The sequence below is a fragment of the Mandrillus leucophaeus genome, unplaced genomic scaffold (assembly GCF_000951045.1).
Source record: "Mandrillus leucophaeus isolate KB7577 unplaced genomic scaffold, Mleu.le_1.0 Scaffold389, whole genome shotgun sequence".
Taxonomy (NCBI): domain Eukaryota; kingdom Metazoa; phylum Chordata; class Mammalia; order Primates; family Cercopithecidae; genus Mandrillus; species Mandrillus leucophaeus.
In genome coordinates, this window is record NW_012104131.1 from 4,604,920 (window position 1) to 4,623,685 (window position 18,766).

Below are 18,766 nucleotides of genomic sequence, written 5' to 3' on the forward strand. Positions count from 1 at the left end.
CACCTCCCCTCACCCCGCCTCCTTTCCGTTCCCCACCCCCAAACCCTCTCACCCGCGGCAGTCCGGTGCGAGGCCCCTCCGGAAGGTGAGGGGAATGGATTGGACTCCGGTGGGGAAAGCGGGTGTCTAGAAGTGGTGCTAATGGGAAGAGAATTCTGGTTTCAAAAGAGGATGCTCTGCCACAAAGAGCGGCTCGCGCGCTGGCCTGGGCTCTAGCCGAGGAGAGATCCCGGGAGAACTCCAGAGCTCCGGGGGAGCGCTCCTCGGAAGACTGGGGCCAACATGCCTGTGCGCAGGGGGCATGTGGCACCACAAAATACATTTCTGGGGACCATCATTCGGAAATTTGAAGGGCAAAGTAAGTTCATTTGTTCTCTTCTCTCGCCCTCGCTTTCTGCCTTGATAGTGCGCTTGGCGTCCACCGCTTCCAAGCTGGGGAGACCGGCAACTCCAGGCTCTGTCAAGTTAAGAGGCTATGAAACCGAGCCAGGAGGTTCGAGCGGCAGCGGGAGTGTTATTCTTCTGATATTAATTTTGATTTACATTTTAGATTACGGTCTCCATTATAGGAGGCAATTTGATCCTCCTCTACCACTGCTCCATTATCTGCCTTGCTACTTAATGTCCTACTATTCTACTATCTTAAAGGGAACGTGCTAGGATAACATGGGTTTATATTTTGAGGTTGTTTTACTGTAGACTTTTTGAAAGTCGGAAGCAGAGCAGACCACACTATTCGAACAAGAGAATGTAAACGGTAGTAGCGATGTAAACGGCTATGCAAACTATATTTTACCTTGGTTAAACTGCAAGGCAGTGGTATGACAGGGATACTTGCTTGCTATTAGTTTATAGAAGCTAAATGTTGTATTGAATCAATGCAAATATATCCTAAGCAGGATAATTTGGAAAAGCAGTATCTAATCTCTGCTGGTTTCCGATGCAAATGGCTCACTATTCAAAATAATATTTCTATTCTTTTATTATCTCCTTAACATTTCCATCTAGAAATTTAAAAATTGAAGTGTAATAAGTAAATCCCACAAAGACTGAATGAACAGAAATTTAATGTTCTCATGTGGACTAAATATAGGGAATACATTTTTGCTATATAAGTATATTAATTTAAAATCCTATATTTGTTAACTTATCTTCAACCTTTTCTTAAAACTATATTAATACATTTGTATGCCATATATTTTGCGGTTATTTCAACACTGCATTTAGTGACGTGAGGATCTGGTACCTTGCGTACAAAATAAACTTGTATATCCTGCTTCACAACGTATTTGGAAATAGTAAATACAATCTGTGATATAAATTAATAAGCTCTTTGTATTAAAAATTCCTGCTACTACACAAAACATCAAGGATCTCCCAAAGTAAAAGTAAAAAGTGTCATCATGATATTCACTGAGTGTGTGTAAATATTTTTCTTTTGGAAAATATATATTATGAAAAGTTGAACCTTTGCCTTGTTGAATTGCTATTAAATATGAAGTAGTTTCATTACTAAAACTAGTTGCCTTTGTTTTTAACATGATGTATGTAACATGCCTAAGAGAGATAGAGAGAAACCAAAGAATAATAACTACTTTGAGAAAGTTGTATTCAAAGGGCCAAAGTTGAAATGAGAAATCTTACAACTACAGAATGTTTCACTGTTTGACTTTGAAAATATTTACATTACAATTAAATGACATTCTGAAAATATCAATGGGCAGCTGCTTGTCTGAGGGCCCACTAGGATCCCCAGCAGTTGCAGGGCTTGAGAGCTAGACTATTTGGGAAATTCTATTCTTGCAATTTGAAGAGTGGTTTCTTAATACTTTCTGTTAAAATTACTTAGGATCATTAATCTCACATTTAAAGTTTGTGGGGTTTCTTGTGTTTTCTTTTTTCATAAAGTATAGAGAAATTAATAATTTGGGGAAGCACCTGCATTTCAGAGCTCTTATTATGCAACAAATTGCTTCAGTGTTACGGAGAATATTGTGGAAGCTTTTTCAATGATGCCATACTATCTTCTTATTACAGATAAAAAATTTATCATTGCAAATGCCAGAGTGCAGAACTGTGCCATCATTTATTGCAACGATGGGTTCTGTGAGATGACTGGCTTCTCCAGGCCAGATGTCATGCAAAAGCCATGCACCTGCGACTTTCTCCATGGACCCGAGACCAAGAGGCATGATATTGCCCAAATTGCCCAGGCATTGCTGGGATCAGAAGAGAGGAAAGTGGAGGTCACCTACTATCACAAAAATGGTAAAATTTAACTATTTAGTATTCCTTCTATTTTATCCCATTGAAAAGAAATTTTGACTGTTAAAAGTTCATATACAAAGAAGCCCAAAATGTTCAGTTGTAGATATATGCTTTCCTTATAGTATTTTGAGATCCAACATGTATGGGTATTCTGATTAGTGATCTGGGAGAAACAATTTTTTCTTTGAATAAGAGTACTGTGATCTCTTCAAAAGTACAGTAATATAATGTCACTCAGGTTAAAAATGCTACAAATGAGTCTTAGATGCTTCTTTCTTTAGGAATTATAGAAAGATCAACAATTTACTGCTGCGTTGGTATGCATTTGGTAGGTGAGAAATACAGATACAGTGTTATTTGTTTGAACTTTAAAATACTCTACAAAGCAAGTTTATGTTGAAAACTATATCAAAAACTAAAACTATTACAGTTATGTCTCTTGGCTCTTTAGCTTTAGTTGATAGGCAACACCTCTTGTTTCTTTTCCTCCTTCTTATACAAGATTAAGGATGATAAATAGGTACTTATACATTGATCCAGTTAACCTGTGTATATTCAAACAATAAAGGCTGTTTATGTAGTCAAGATTAGTCCTAAACTAAGAAATGTAGAAAAAAATTTTGATACTGTGGAGTTATTAGTATTGATTTTTATAACTACAGCAAAACTGGGATCTTAAACTTAAGGTCATACCTCAACTTCAAGGGCAACACCTCCTTCTGTCAAACTTGCTATGAGAACAATAAGAGTTAGATATAATAGTTCTTTTAAAAAACTACACATGTAATAGATAGGCATGCCTTAAATACACAATATATATGTAAATGAACTCACATATATGAATACCCAGATATGCCCATTTTAAGGTGTGTGTATATATATACACACACACACACACGTACATATATATATTCCTGAATATCTATATATCTATATCTATAATGATATTTGACAATTTGGGGCTTAAAGGTAAAATTATTTTTAAAACTTGAATGTTATAGTTAATTTTGTGGATATTTCATCATCATCTATTTCTTTTTATTCCACTAACAGAAATTACTGAGGCAGAGAGGTAGCTGTTCAGATTTTTAGAAAACTCTTCAGATTTTGATAAATATGTAATGTGCCATGGCCTATATCATATAATGACTCATCATTTGGTAAACTAGACAGAAAAAAAGACAGCAGGGAAAAGGTTTCACTCTTACTCTTATTTTCTTATAATTCAATGTACAATGTACAATTCTTAATTATTACATTTTCCTTAACATGAACTTCAGTGGTTACAAAACATTACTAAAAACAAGTTTGTATAACTTTGTAGTAATCTGGAATGAAAGCAATTGTATAGTTATCAAACAGACAGAAATTGTTTTTAAAGTTCTTCCCATGTTTCTCGTACTTTTCAATCAGTAATGTTGGCATACTAGAAATAGCCTAATTGTTCTGTTGTCTTGAAAACATTTATTGGATTGAGCTCTCACTACCCAAATGTAACTCATGTCTTTCGAGTATCTGATGCCAACAATCTGGACTTTTGGAATAATTTGAATGTCTGACATTTTTTCCTATTGAATATTTATTATGATGCCAACACAGTCTATATTGTGGTAACTTCAGTGAATGTTGGTCCATCTTTGGTCATTATGTTTTCTAGACCATTTCAGGGTTTTCTCCAACTCCTAGAATTTAAGTATGACATTAATCTGGACAGTCTAAATTGCTCAGATACCAGGTATATCTTTCAGAGTGTTTTCAAGTAGAAGTTATCTATTATAGCACAAGTGGCATGATGATGTTTTGAAAGTTGTGAGATGTGGGTGTGTAAAATGATCTCAAAACACTGTAAAACAGCAATTTAATAAGAATCACAAATATGATTAATTCCTATTAAATTATTGAATTTTCTGTGTTGAACATATTGACAAATACAAATCTTTCTATTTGAATGATTCTCTTGGTTATATGCATTAAAACTCCCTTGTTTTCAGAAAAGGACTTTTGATTTGGAGGGTTGTTTAGGTATAAAAAAATTAACCTTTGGTAAAACATTTGATTCTGTTGACTTCCTTTTCAGGTGTAACTCAGTCTTCAAGGATTTGAATATCTTTAGCATTAACTATAAAATCTACCTATTTTGCTTTGATTGATATGGAAAACACGAGATAATGGACCAAGCATTTTCTTTTTATTTAATATTTTAAGAAAAATATTAATTTGAATGACCTTTTTAGATAGTGATGACACAGTTGTAGTTGTTTGCTTTGAATATAATAAACTTGTGTTTTGGCTGCTAGTTCAGATACCTTGAATAGAATCTTCAGTGTGTCTTGGTTTTGTATTTATGACAACTACAAAATTAGTTAGAGCTTATGAGATACAAATTCTTGGACAGTCTCATCTCTTAGAGATAAGACTACTGCCAGGTTCTCTACATTTATAAAACCGGGAAGGGGGAAAATCACCAACATATTTGTTGGTTTGTTTCTCAAAGTTTCCTTAATTCTTTATTATTGATGCCATTGACTTTTGAGTTTCTTGATTTCTTAACTGTATACAGTAAATGCTTCTTTTACTTATTCTTTATTTAGCATTTCACAAGTATATGAAGAGTGATGTAATAAGCCCAATGAACAAATTAACAGAAAGTTTATATATTCTGTTTCCATTTCTTCCATTTGCTCTTACTGGAGGAGTAAAAATACGACCGAGGCATTATTTTGGAAAGCTTGTTCGCTAAAGTGGCCCAGAGGCTTTATAAGCAATTTAAACCCGTGATCTATGTAATGAGTTCACATTGATGCGGTTCATGGTGAACTACATGATCATCATTTTGCAACACCATTTCCTACTATGCTTTTGTATGTGATTGTGCTAGGTACAATTAAACTTGCTGTTTATCAGAATATCAATTTTTAAAAACCTAGTTATTTGCAGTAGGAATATTTGACAGCTCTTCCTTTGAGGATTCTATTTTACAGTTTAAGTCATTATTGCATAAATCATCCTTGGCAGCTGTGAAGTATTGCTTGAGGTGATAAAGCTGTAAATCTTTTGACATAAAACTCTAATTATACAAAACTATAATTATGCTATGACTTATATAAGGATGGGCATGTATTTTAATAGCATAATACATTCATTTAAAAACACTTTTCAGCAACAAAGATTAAAAAATAGCAAAGACTTCAGTTATTAACTAGTTCATAGTTTTAGATGATGCGAATGGAAAGGAAACAGAAAAAAAATAGTTTAGTTAGGCCCCACAACTAAGTTTATCCCTCATCTGGTTTGGAGTATGTCATGGAATAGAGCTAGCTAGTTTAAGTGCTAAACCCCTTCAGGCATATTTAGAAATGTGACTTTGACCTTAAATTATCAAGCAACTTTAAGTATTTGAAAAAACAAAGTATATTTCTCCAGGAGAAATAAACGTCTTTACTCAGTAAGACAGTAGGACTTAAAATATATTATTTTTTGAAGTCAGAGCATTCTTGTATTTTTGCCATTATGCTTTCATACACGCTACAGTAGCAATTTTGCTAACAAATCAGAAATATATAGTGCTACTTTTCTTATCTTCACACTGCTTTTAAAGAACTGAAGAAGGATAAGGGACTGAGAGAAGTCCTTGCCTAATCCAGTCACATATCAGTACAAAGTTTCAGAGGTAGAGTTTGATTAAACTCAGAAGAGGTCTTGGTTTGACAACACTGAATTTACTATGTCTGAAAATTATGAGGAAAGACCTTCTAGAAACAGCTCTCTTTTGTGAATCAAGGTGAAGATGTATACTGAGTGCCTCCTCTCTCTCACATAACGTACCAGGCACTATAAGTACAGTAGGAAGAGATACAAAGGAAGATGCAACCTGATCTCTGCTTGCAGGACATTTGTATTACAGAGTGACTAATGTTCATTTCCATCTTCTAAATCTCAGCTGTTTGTATAAAATTATTTTTAATGGAAAAAGAGTATTTGGACTATGGGGTTGTTAATTGCATAGAGAACCTGCAAAATTTATTATTAATTGCTATTTTCCTTCTATTCCCCAAATTTAAAATAAACGTGCTTATGTGTATCTTTTTTCACCATTGTCATGTATACATAATAATGTATTAAAGAAGCAATGAAGTTTAGTTAAAATTTTATTAGTACAAACAGAAATTTCACAAAATTTCATAATAGCTTTATATAAGTTATATGGCATATAAAACATTCAGCTCTCTTAATTCTTGGATTGTGTAGAAGACATACAGATGGTAGTTTTTTAGACAAGAACAAAAATATATTTTGTGTGTGTGTAATTCAAGCAATGAGAAAGATTTTCAGAGCGTATCTTGCCTAGAGTTTGCTTGGGTGTTCATTTTAACTTTCTGTTTATACATTTTTATATTCTATTCAGTAGACTACTGCAACAACAGTAATCCTAAAATTCGTTTTCCCTTATGTGCATAAATTTTATATCGTCTCACCGACTTTGCATATTATCCAGAATTCAGATTTGATCAGGTGTAATTGTTGATAAAATAGGCATTCGCAAGGAATGCTCTTCCCCATAATTTGAAAACTATTTCAGTATTGTACTAAGTGAAACCAAATGCCCTAAAACTGTGGCTGAGCTCTGTTTATCAGTTACTTTTCACCATTCACCAACATCATACCTCTAAGAAATTCTGGTGACAAGAAGCCATGTTGTCAGCCAGCTCGAGGGAGAACTTCTTAGTTATTTTCACACCCAAGGGGCTTGAGAACAGGTCGGTTTAGGACTGAAGGAATAGGATAAGTTTAACAGGAGGAACTCGTTTCTACTGGCTTCCAAAGGTTTTTGGTTTGTTGGTTGGTTGGTTGGTTGGTTGGTTGGTTGTTTTGGTTTTGTTGCTCTTGTTGTTTGGTATAAATAATCTCTGAATCCATTGCTGGCAATCTAGCCTGCCAGGAGAGTGCCTGCTTAGTTGAGCCACAGGGAAGTAACAGTTGGGGTATGAAGTTTTGAGGTGTCATCATTCATCTGTGATCTATACTAGAAATTTTGGTGTCCTTTTCCATTTTTCTCCATCTCTCAGCTCCCTAAACTCAACTGGTCACCAAATCCTTTCAATTTTTACATCAGAACTATCTTTCAATGCTAGCTCCACTTTTCCAACCACTTTGAAGTGGTCTAATGAAAGCCTGCTGTCCTTCTGAAGTATTCAAGTTTCTAGTTTCTCTCCTCCGATTCATCCTCTATATGGTGGGAGAGACCTATTCCTGAAACACGAATCACCTATGCTGATGGCTTATTATCGCCAAGAATCACTGAAAGTAAATTTTATATACTAAAAAGTGGATACAACCATCTCATAAAATATATATTCTTATTGTCCCCTTTTTGTGGAAATAACACTGAGGCCCAGAGAGACTGAATAATTTGCCAAATTGCACATAACTCATGCACAGTGGAGTCTGAGCCCTTAACAACTTTGTCTTACTCCTGCTCGGTGTACGTATATCAAACTTGTTTTAAGTCATTAAACCAGGATACTGGCTGGCTTCAGAATTGAATTCACTTGGGACTTCAAGTATGGTGTTGTCTTAGTCTTTTCCTTTTGTGATAACAAAATACCTTAGAGTGGGTAACTTATAAACAATAGAGATGTATTTCTCACAGTTTTGCAGATTGGGAGAACCAAGATCAAGGTATCAGCAGATTCTGGGACTGGTGAAGGCTGCCTCTTTGCTTTCAAGATGGCAGTTTATTGCTGTGGCCTCACATGGCAGAAGCAGAGGGCTAAAAGGGGTAGTCAGCTCTCTTAAGCCTCTTAAAGGCATTAATCCCATTCAGGAGAGTGGAGCCCATATGACTTAATCACACCCCAAAAGTCTACACTTCTTACTACTCTCATGTTAGGGTTGAAGTTCCAACATAAATTTTTGAAGGAACACATACATCCAAACCATCATAGGTACATTTAGAAAAATCCAGTTGCATTCCCATCTCTGATAATAACTAGATGAACTCGTTGGAGTTTACCTTCTTCATGCCTCAATTTTCTTTACTGATAACTATTTGGAGAATATCATCTATGTTGTTAGGCTTATTGAGTGTGTCTCATACAATAAAGAATGCAGCATTACTTCTGGCATGGTTTCCATAATATATTCAATAAATATCAATTAGTTGAATATATTGCCACTTTCGTTTCTCCCACAAATCTTATGATCCAGTCATTCTTCATTGCTCAGAGTTTCTTAAAAAGGTAACATATTTTTCTTCTACTAAGACTCTGTTTAACCTTTAGAAGTTTTTCTTTACCTATAATGAATACTTCAAAGACTTTCTAAATGGATTGCCCTTCCCTCAGCTTCTTACCCTAAAGAAGCCATCATTCTTCTTTCAAAGACAGATCAAAAGACTTCTCTGTGAAGTCCTTCCTGATGTTCCCAATATTTGCACCCTGTCTCCTCATAGCACTTGGTTCTAGACTCCAGGGTAGCCTCTGAAGTGTGTTCCTTGTTATTACATATTATTGTAGTCAATTTAGTCTATTTTTAGCTTATTCAGAGAAAATACCAAGTCTTATTAATTTCTGTGTCCAGGATATATGGAAGGGTAACTAGTACGAAGTGAGTGCACTGTTAGTATTCACTTAAAGAATGAAGAGAAGATGAAAAATGGTACCATACAGTTAGAAAAAAACAAACAAACAGGTTCAGTTAATAAGATCTGGGGGAAAGTGTGTTATAGGAAAAGTGTAATGCTTTGATTTTTTAAAATTTTCTTAAGAATACTTCTAAAATATTAAAAACAATTTTTACCTTAATTGTATTAATGGCCATATGTTTTATTTAGTAATCTAAGATATTAAATTATCCTCATACCTGAAACTATATGAATATGAATAGCTAGAAAAATATTTAGTGAACAGTTAGAATCTATTCACCATAAATTATTAACCTGTTATCTAAGTGTCAATCACTTGCTACCCCACCAATGACTTACTAGTTTCTCAAACAATCTCTAATAGCCCAAACCAGAGTTTTCTTCTGTTCTTTTCTAACTTGATTTCCCTGCTGTGGTTGACACAATTATATAACTAACTGAATATGTTACACACTCTACTGGTATTTTATATCTAGTGCAACTGTTTATCTCTCCATGTTTTCTTGAAAATTCTTAATCAGTAATGAAGCTTGATTTCAGGGTTATACAATAATGGCAATGTAAAATGTAAAATGATAAAGTTAGGTTATTAATAATTAATTATTATAATTGCCAAATGAATATTTTATCTCTCTTTACTGTGCTGTCTGCATTTAGCAATAGCACTGAACTACCGAGAAGCAATAGAGTCAGGTAGCTACAAGGCACTAATTATAGTAGTGAGGAAATACATCTTATTACTGAACAATTAAGAAAGTTAATGGTTATGAGAAAACAGAATTCCAGGTTCTCATGGCTGTGACTGAATATTCCATAATCTCTGCCTCATCCTCCTTTAATTTACATTAAATATCTAATTAAGAAAAGCAAAGGGCTCTTTCCATGATAGCTTGAATCATGGCTGAGGCGTCTTCTCTGACTTTTCCCAAGTTAAAGTAGGCCTGCTTGTGTGCAAACTTGTCCTTTTCATGATTCCCACTGTTTTGTAGAATGTCTCACACTACTTTTTACTCAGAAAATGGGTAAAAACAGCTGTGGCTGGTGCTCAGTGGGCAGGAATTCAAGGGAGGAGTGAGAGAGGACTGTGGGTACATTTCTGCCTTTAGTTGGCTCATTTTGTAAAATGATCTCAAACTAGACTGTACTGGGCGGGATATGTGAGGTTCCCTGAGCCACATGGCTTTTGCTTACCTGCGCTTTCTTTCCAGATGAGTCAGAATACAGTGTAACAGCAAGTGGACTCTCACTATTGTGGGTTTTCTTGTTTCCTTTTTCTGTTTTTATTTTGTTCCTTCCCTTTTCTTTCTTTCTTTTTTTTTTTTTTTTGAGATCTTTAGGAGTGTTTTTATTTATCATTCTTTCTTAATTTTGATAGGACATTAAGTCTTCTGCATTTTTGGAAATATTTGTTTTGAGAAAAATGTAATAACTGCACGAGTTCAAGACAGCTTAAAATGTCTGTTGCCCATCATATAAATTATTGTAGCCTCAAAACACTCTTCTTACTTATATTCAGTGAAGTCTGTATCAATGACTTAAGATGATGGGCATGATGACAAAAATTAAAATACAAATTAGTGTTGGTTTTATAACAAGTAACAAAGAAAAAGTAATAAAAATCCATTTGTGCTAAAAAAGATCACATATTGTAACACAATCTTAAGGCATTTGCATATACTAATTAAGATTATATCAATTGGACAAAATCATTGTTAGAGCTATGCAAGGTTGCATGGTGTGTGAATACTTTTTAATGAAGTTTCTGTTTACCTCTTTTAGCTAAATCCATTAAAATTTCTTCTTGGTTTGCTAAAAAGTTTAGGTACACCATCTCTTTTATTTAATAATAATATTAATCATTTGATCTTTAGCTGTACCTTTATTCAAGGGGCTTACATGCGACAGATGTGCTCTTCAGATTTTAATTTCTGTGGTTGCATGCAATGGACACCAGCCCTCTACTCAGTATAGATCTTCTCCCAAAGGTCTAATATTGAGTTCCAACTCAGTAACTGGTTCTTCATACAAATTGCTTTAAGTGATTTTCATGACAGTTTTGGGAGCAGATATTATCCCATTTTACAGATAAGTTAAATTGAGGTTCAGAGAAGTTAAGTACTAACGATCACAGGGCAATGTGGAAGTGTGGCTTATGATTTACATTTATCTATGCTTGCAAACTCTACCACATTGCCTCCAAATGATACACATCTTAAACCTCAACCTACTCTATTCTGTATTTCCTAGTTCCAGTTCTTAACCATAGATTTTATCGATTATCCAAGGTTTAAATCTGACTAACTTAATTCACATCAAAGAGTGAATAAAGCAAGGCATTTTGCATTTTTAACAGAACTTTATTAATAAAAATGAATCTCTATCAGGCAGAGTGTTAGATTTTAGTAGAATGAGGATAGCTAGTATATGCTTATAATCTACATCATTTTAAACGGTATTCTTTTTTGATCTTACAATGTCTCAGTTTTGGACTATATATTGTATGACTGACTTAGATTTTGGGGGCATTTTTGGTTAAGGTCCCCTCAGTTACTATATGTCTAGTCTTCATCCACGAAATCAGGAAGAAATTTCATAAGAGTATTGTGATTGCGGTGGCTCAAGTCTGTAATCCCAGCACTTTGGGAGGCCGAGACGGACGGATCACGAGGTCAGGAGATCGAGACCATCCTGGCTAACCCGGTGAAACCCCGTCTCTACTAAAAAAATACAAAAAACTAGCCAGGCGAGGTGGCGGGCGCCTGTAGTCCCAGCTACTCGGGAGGCTGAGGCAGGAGAATGGCGTGAACCCGGGAGGCGGAGCTTGCAGTGAGCTGAGATCCGGCCACTGCACTCCAGCCTGGGCGACAGAGCGAGACTCCGTCTCAAAAAAAAAAAAAAAAAAAGAGTATTGTGATTCAGTAGCAGGGCCATACATGGTGTCCTTTTCCCCTCTCCTTCCCACAAGAAAGTTTTATTTCCTGGCAAGATTACGTGATGTAACAAAATTCACCACTAGTATTTTAAAGGGAACGCATAAATATACTGTGTGGAGAGTGTCTGGTTTATTTAAAACGCCTCCAATTTTCTACATCTTGAGCCAAATGTCAGACTCACTTCCTGTTACACAGCCTACTAACTCGTTTCCCTGAGCTCCTCCTAAAGGCCATCATTCTCAGGACTCCTCCCTTTGACCACTGGGTTTCTTCTTCCTGAGATAGCCTTAATGTCCCCTCCCTGCACCCTTCATCAATTCTCCTCCACTTTTAAGCAAATTCTGTATGGCTTCAATCTCAGCTCATTTCTAAGGTCTCTAAGTCCCTCAGGCAGCCTTCTCCACATTTCTCACATATTTTCCTTTTCTCTATTGGAACACTTATGAAATTATATTGTATTAATTTGTTTCTATTTCTGTCTTTCCCACTCTATGTTGAACATTTTGAGGGGACTCATTAAGGCAGTTATTAAGAAGTAGAACAAATGGTGGGAGAGCAAAGAACAGACTTACGAGAACCCAGCAATACACCCATTTACAGATGAATATGTGTGAAAGGTGTCAGAGTCTGGAAAGATATCATTCATTCATTCATTCACCATCTTGTGCTGGTCATTTTGCTGCTATGAGAATCGTAAAAATCAATAACTTACATTGTTTGTTAACTGAGAAATTAATTATTAACTTGCTGCCATATGGTTTATATACTATAAAGCAGTTTATTCTAATACTTAATAACCTGTAACTCATTATAAAAATACATAACAAATAACTCTTCTTAGTTAGCCTAGGGAAAAGGTGAATGGTCAGAAGAGTTCAGATAGATCCCTGATGCCAACACAGTTCACTGATTCTGATGGAACATCCACAAGTTCAATAAAAGGAAGAATATCTCTACGTGTTCTCATAATAATATGTGCACGTGTACAAACCATCCCAGCCCTCCCTGGATCTCCTCAGTTAAATACACAAAATACTTATACAACCTTGCAATTATGCTGATGTATTTTTCTGCTATTTTTCTCCACACATTGGACGCAGCTTCATACTCACACTGGTCTCACAACACATTTCATTCTTTCTTCCAAACCTTGGGTCATGGGTTGAGATTGTAAGGCCTGTATGATATCAGAAGACACTTCATCAGTCACATCCTGATACAGGATTTCGCCACTTCAACAAGGACTTGTATCTCTACTTGCTCTCTGTCTCTGTCAAGGTGATTTAACTTCACTGTTGAAAAATTAGAAAATACAGAGAGAAAATAGAAAAAAAGCCCCATAATCTTAACACTAAGAGATATCCACTGTTACAATGATGGCACGTAGTGCAGCTATAATTTTTCTACACAAATACACACATGTGAGCATTCATGCATGTTTTTAGCAAGACCAGGACAGCACTACATATATCACAGTTTGTGGCTTGTTTTCCTCACCAAGAAATTTCTGCTGAACATGATTATGTTTTTTTTTAATGATTACATAAAATTTATACACAGACCATAATTGTTTTAATATCCACAGAATATTACCAATAATTGAGCACTCGACTATTTCTAACTTTTTACTATTGTACAAATGTACCAAAAGTCTGTTCAATCATCTTGACCACCTGTAATTTTTTTCCTTACTAAATACTCCTAGAAGTATAATTACTGCATAACGGTATATCTATCCTAAAACTTTTGATACTCCTTGTCAAACTATAACTCCAAAAAGGAATGTATTTAACTGCACATTTTATGTGTCTAATAAAACTTGGCATTCTTTTTAATTTTTGTTGATCCAGTAGAAAGAGTACCTTATTGTCTGATCACTAAATGTAATCTAGTTCAATTTCTGTTGAAATTTGTTGAATTTTGCAATTCAATTTTTATTGAAAAACACATGTAGAAAATATTTGAGGCAATTTATTTTCCTATTAAAAAACATGCTAAGTATTTTGAAACCTAGGAGCAATGAGGATATCTTGAATAGCCGAGTATCCTCGCTGGATGCCCCCACTTCACACCAGCTTCACTCTTTTAAAAACTGTTCTTCACATTCACATTTTCATTTCAGTAATTTGCTGGCATTTTTCCAAGCCTTAGATTCAGAAACTGATACCAAGTCTTTACTATTTAAATAATTTGCTGTTTAAAAGTTCAAACATTCCTTGAACTTTTTCTCCTTTCTATGTGGAATAAGTTGGATTTTAAGTTATTTTCAGTATTCTTATATATTTCAGTACTTCTTATTTATTATCTAAATATACTATGATGAAAATTATAACTAATGAAAGAGCTTTTCTTCAGTGGTCTTATTTGAATATATGTATATATATATTCAGATTAAAATATACTAAATATATATATATATATATAGTTTTGCTGAGATGCAAAGTGATGGCCAGGAAAGTTAGCAAAGTCATAATAAATAAACATTCTTCTAGGATATCATGTAACAGAAGTGAAATGCACTTATGAAATGCCACTTATACTGACATGAAATGCTCAAAATTACGTATGATATGTGAGGAAAGATATAAGCAACAGAATTATACACAGTATTAGATAAACTGCTAAATTTATTCCAATATAATAGTATTGAAACAAATGCAGGGAAAGATTATTCTCTTCCTAGGCTGCCTTACTTAACCAAGACATGCAGAGCTCTGGTAATCTGATCTTTCTAGCTGTGACTCATTGTCAGGTCTTCCCTCCAGGTGTTCTTTATAATGAATGTCACTTAACCAAGGCTCAGTAGGATTTATGGATTCCCAGATTGCTGTTCTCAGAATTTGCCCCCCAATGAAGGACTACACAAAAATGCCATTAATGATGCACAACCTCAACTGTCCTATTAGCTGGCATCTATTCATTCTAAAATTGCAGAACTTGTTTCTTTGCAGGTCATGTTTCCAGAGTAAGCAGAAGGTATCCTAGTCAAATGTCATACCCAGCAACATTCTTTATTTTAAATATATTCACTGTGTATAGTGTGAGTTACACAACATTTTGTCTTAATTACTGGCTCCCTCAGTAATTTCAATGATGAATTTTCCTCTGAAGAATACTTCATCTCAAAGAGTTAATACTTTTTGTTATTAATCTAAACTTTTTGAAAATATGAAGAATCCTGATTACAGCTTTACATCTTTACTAAGTAAGATTTTATAATATCATTCTTGATTTTTCTTCAATATTAGAAAAAAATATAGAAAATAAAATATAGAAAATAAATACTATATTTTTCTACAATATAGAAAATAAAACTAAATGTTGGCAGAGCTAATGCTCTGCTACAGAAATGAAAATTAATTTTGAGTGTAAAAGAATAGAGAAAAGTATTTTCATAGGTACTTCTTATATGGCAATTAAAAAATAACTGGTAACATTTAAATTTTCTTTTCCAGAAGATAATTAGAGATTTTAGACTATTGGCATTTAAAAATCTATAAATGTCAAACATAAAATATAAAGAATGAAGATGAAGCCTGCTCATTTAAAGACTATAGTTGCATGGTGAAATTCTTGGAAAAGACAAAAGAAATCTCAGGCATTGAATTTTCATTCCAGCAAAAGTTATGTGTGCTAACTTCTGTTAAAGATTCCAAAAATCATGGACTAAAGAAGACCAGAGACTTTTTCTAAAAAAAATAAAGACTTTATTATACTATGAAGTGTAATAAAGACTATGTTATAATATAACTAGACAGAGCTTTCTTGCCACTAACCTTGTTGTTCTAGAAATGGAATAATCAACCCCACTCCCATTACCACACCAACTTTAACTATAACTCAAGGCAGAAATCAGATCTTGGAGATTTTTTATTTTTGTTGATTTTAGTTTCTTTAGTTACATTCATGCACACTAGTATCTTGCTAATTATTTCAAGGATTGGGCTAAATTATTCTGTGGAAACATGAAATTCTATAATTGGAAATAAATAATAGAGTGTGGTTTGAACATTTTAAATAATATTACTAATAAGTATCATTGAGCACTTACAATGTGACTATACTCTTCTAAAATCTTTTTTTCAATTTTTAGCATATCCTAAGACATATTTTATTGTTCTTATTTTACAAATTGAAAAGATGAAGTTCAGTAACTTCCTCAGCACTGCACAAGTAGTACATAGCAGCTACTATCTGAGTGCAGACTGTCTTCTTTTAGAGCCTGTGTGCTCAGCACTCTACTGTACCACCTCACCCATCTCCTGTTCAGGTAGATACAATGACACACTCAGTACACACATATGTGGAATCACATCTCCCCTTTATGCAAAGTGTGAAATGTTTCTGGATTTTAGGCATTTAAATGTTTTAATTTTGGAGGCTTGTAATCTTCTTTCCTTAAATGCAATTAAACATCTGCCTCCAGCTGTACAAGAGTGCCGGCTTGTGCTTTGACACCTCAATCCTATTCTCCTTTAGAAGCAACAGGCATTATAATCCCTGTGTTTTCCATGCACCATAAGGTTTAAAAACCATTGCTGTGCAGCACAGCAACATGGCACAAGTATACATATGTAACAAACCTGCACGTTATGCTCATGTACCCTAGAACTTAAAGTATAATAATAATAAAAATAAAAAAAAATAAAAAATAAACCATTGCTATTTGATGATCTGATTACATACAGCTTCTGGAGGTTTTAGAAATAACTTCAACTCACCTCTGTTTCCCACAATTCCTTGCACAGAGTAGCTGCTCAATAAGTAGTATCTTTAAATAATTGAATGAATTGAAACATTAGACACATTCTCTTAACTAAGCTTCCATTTGATCTATTAGTTACTTCTTTGATAAAGTGAAAGTAGTTCCTTACCTGTTTGAAAGGCATGATAAGGAGGGAGCATAGTCTACTGTTTCAAATTGTGAACACTGGAGTCATGTTGCCTAGGTCCAAATCTGGAACACACACATTGTGTGATATGTTTCCTTTCTGCCCTGTCCTCACTTTCTTCATCAGTGGAATGGGAAATACGATTATAATAGAACTTGTCTCATACAGCTTTGTGACGACTAACTGTGTTTACATTTGTAAAAGCACTTAAAACAGCTCCAGGTACGCAGTAAATGCAATAGAAGTGCTAAATAAAATAATTTAAAAATGTGATAATGAATTGCGTTTAAAATACATATTAAGTTGATATGCCTATTGAGTGTCGTGCTCAAAATGAAATTTGCACCCACATCTGTGACTGAGTAAAATAATGTAAAACAAATTTTGACATCATAGGTCAAAGAAGAAATTAGCAGCAGTTTTTGAAAATTTAAAATGTGAAATTTTAGGGGCTTTATTGTGGAGATTATGGCCTCCATCAAATTCTGGACAATGTAATTTGTTTTTAATTTTGAACACTGAAACTCACTTTAGGTGTGGCTATATTGAAAATATCAGCAGTTGGGACAACTTGGACTCACAGTTTCTCTGTGTACAGCTGTCTTTCCACTATATTACAACAATTTTAGTAATGGTATTCCAGAAACCACTGTATCTGAAAGCAAAATTTCCTCAATTCACACAGTGAGGTGTAAACTCAGACCAACCCTCCACTCCCCAGGATTTGCTGAGAACCAAGATAAATTTTATTGAAAGTAAAGATGTAAAAATAATCATAAACCTATCTTTTGAAAAAAATATGTAGATGTAAATGTCCAAATATAAGCACCACAGTTAAGGTGATCATATGATTTATTATCCAAAGAAGATTCTTTTTAAAGTGAAAGAGGAAAGTTTTTACAAATTGTACCAAGAGGCTAGGAAAAATCCAGGACTGTTCCAGGCAAATTGGATGTGTAGACACTGAATACAAACTATATCTGACATGTTTCAAAATGTATGCCATTCTATAGTACAGAGTTTCCATGAACATTTTTTAGGCTTTCCAAACCAGTGAGTTTAAAAATGTAGCCACTCATTCTTGTGATGCCTAAAATGTTTACTGTGTAGACAAAGACATTATCTTGCAATCTGGAGAAATGAGTCAGAATTCCTCTAAAGAATAAATGGCACCTTCTGACCTCTTTCAAATAAGACTGTCAACCAATCCCTCTGTAAATTCCATGTTGAAGGTTCTTAGTAAAGAGAATTAACCTTAACCATTTTGTGAACCATAGTAAGTCCTGAGCACAGCAATGGACTAAAGGTAAAAAGATTGAGTTCATTGTTGAATGGCAACAGTCCCTTACAGGATATCTTTGACTTTGTAAAGGATGTTTATCTTGGAATCTGTTAAAGTGTGGGTGTGGATAGGGTATGTGTAGAGCCATTTTTTTCTTTCTGGGCTCTCCATTAGGCCTTAGTCATATGTGTTAGTCTATTTGTAATCCAGTGATAAAATTAGCCTTGTATTGCGTGTAACCTTTGTTGTCTAAAAGATGTTTATTAAGTAGGAGGGACACCCCTGAAAAAGCTGGGGCTGCTAGCATTAAAGCAGCTAGTTATTAACATTCTAATAAAAACAATAAAGAATAATGAATTAATTCAGATTTGTAATACAAGGTAAATTCACTAGTTCTAATGAGTTTAAGTAGAAAATGATGTCTTAAAATTTCAAGAGAAAACTGCAGATACCAAAAAATCAAAATTAAGGAATAAGAAATTATTTCTCAGACGAAAGTTAAAGGAAAGTGATATAGCTGGTATACTCATATTTGTATTTTTGCAGATCTAATACAAACATAAGGGAAATTATCTTTGTGAAAATTGAGTTTGTAAACCAATTTAGCTTTTGTAGAGTTACAATCCAAGAGAAAGAAAGAAAGAAAGAAAGAAAGAAAGAGAGAGAAAGAGAGAGAGAGAAAGAAAGAAAGAAAGAAAGAAAGAAAGAAAGAAAGAAAGAAAGAAAGAAAGAAAGAAAGAAAGAAAGA

General features: G+C 34.3%; 1 protein-coding gene across 2 annotated transcripts in view; it reads left to right on the plus strand.

Annotated features, from left to right (window-relative positions):
• Positions 1–3: 3 nt before the first annotated feature.
• The window catches only part of KCNH7 (potassium channel, voltage gated eag related subfamily H, member 7), a 458,375-nt gene continuing 439,612 nt past the window's right edge, over positions 4–18,766 (plus strand). For both annotated transcript variants that reach the window (XM_011991002.1, XM_011991003.1), the window contains exons 1-2: positions 4–358; positions 2,038–2,268. In XM_011991002.1, coding sequence (XP_011846392.1) covers positions 283–358; positions 2,038–2,268 — 307 coding nt within the window. In that variant the 5' untranslated portion in view covers positions 4–282. The remainder of the gene's footprint in view (positions 359–2,037; positions 2,269–18,766) is intronic.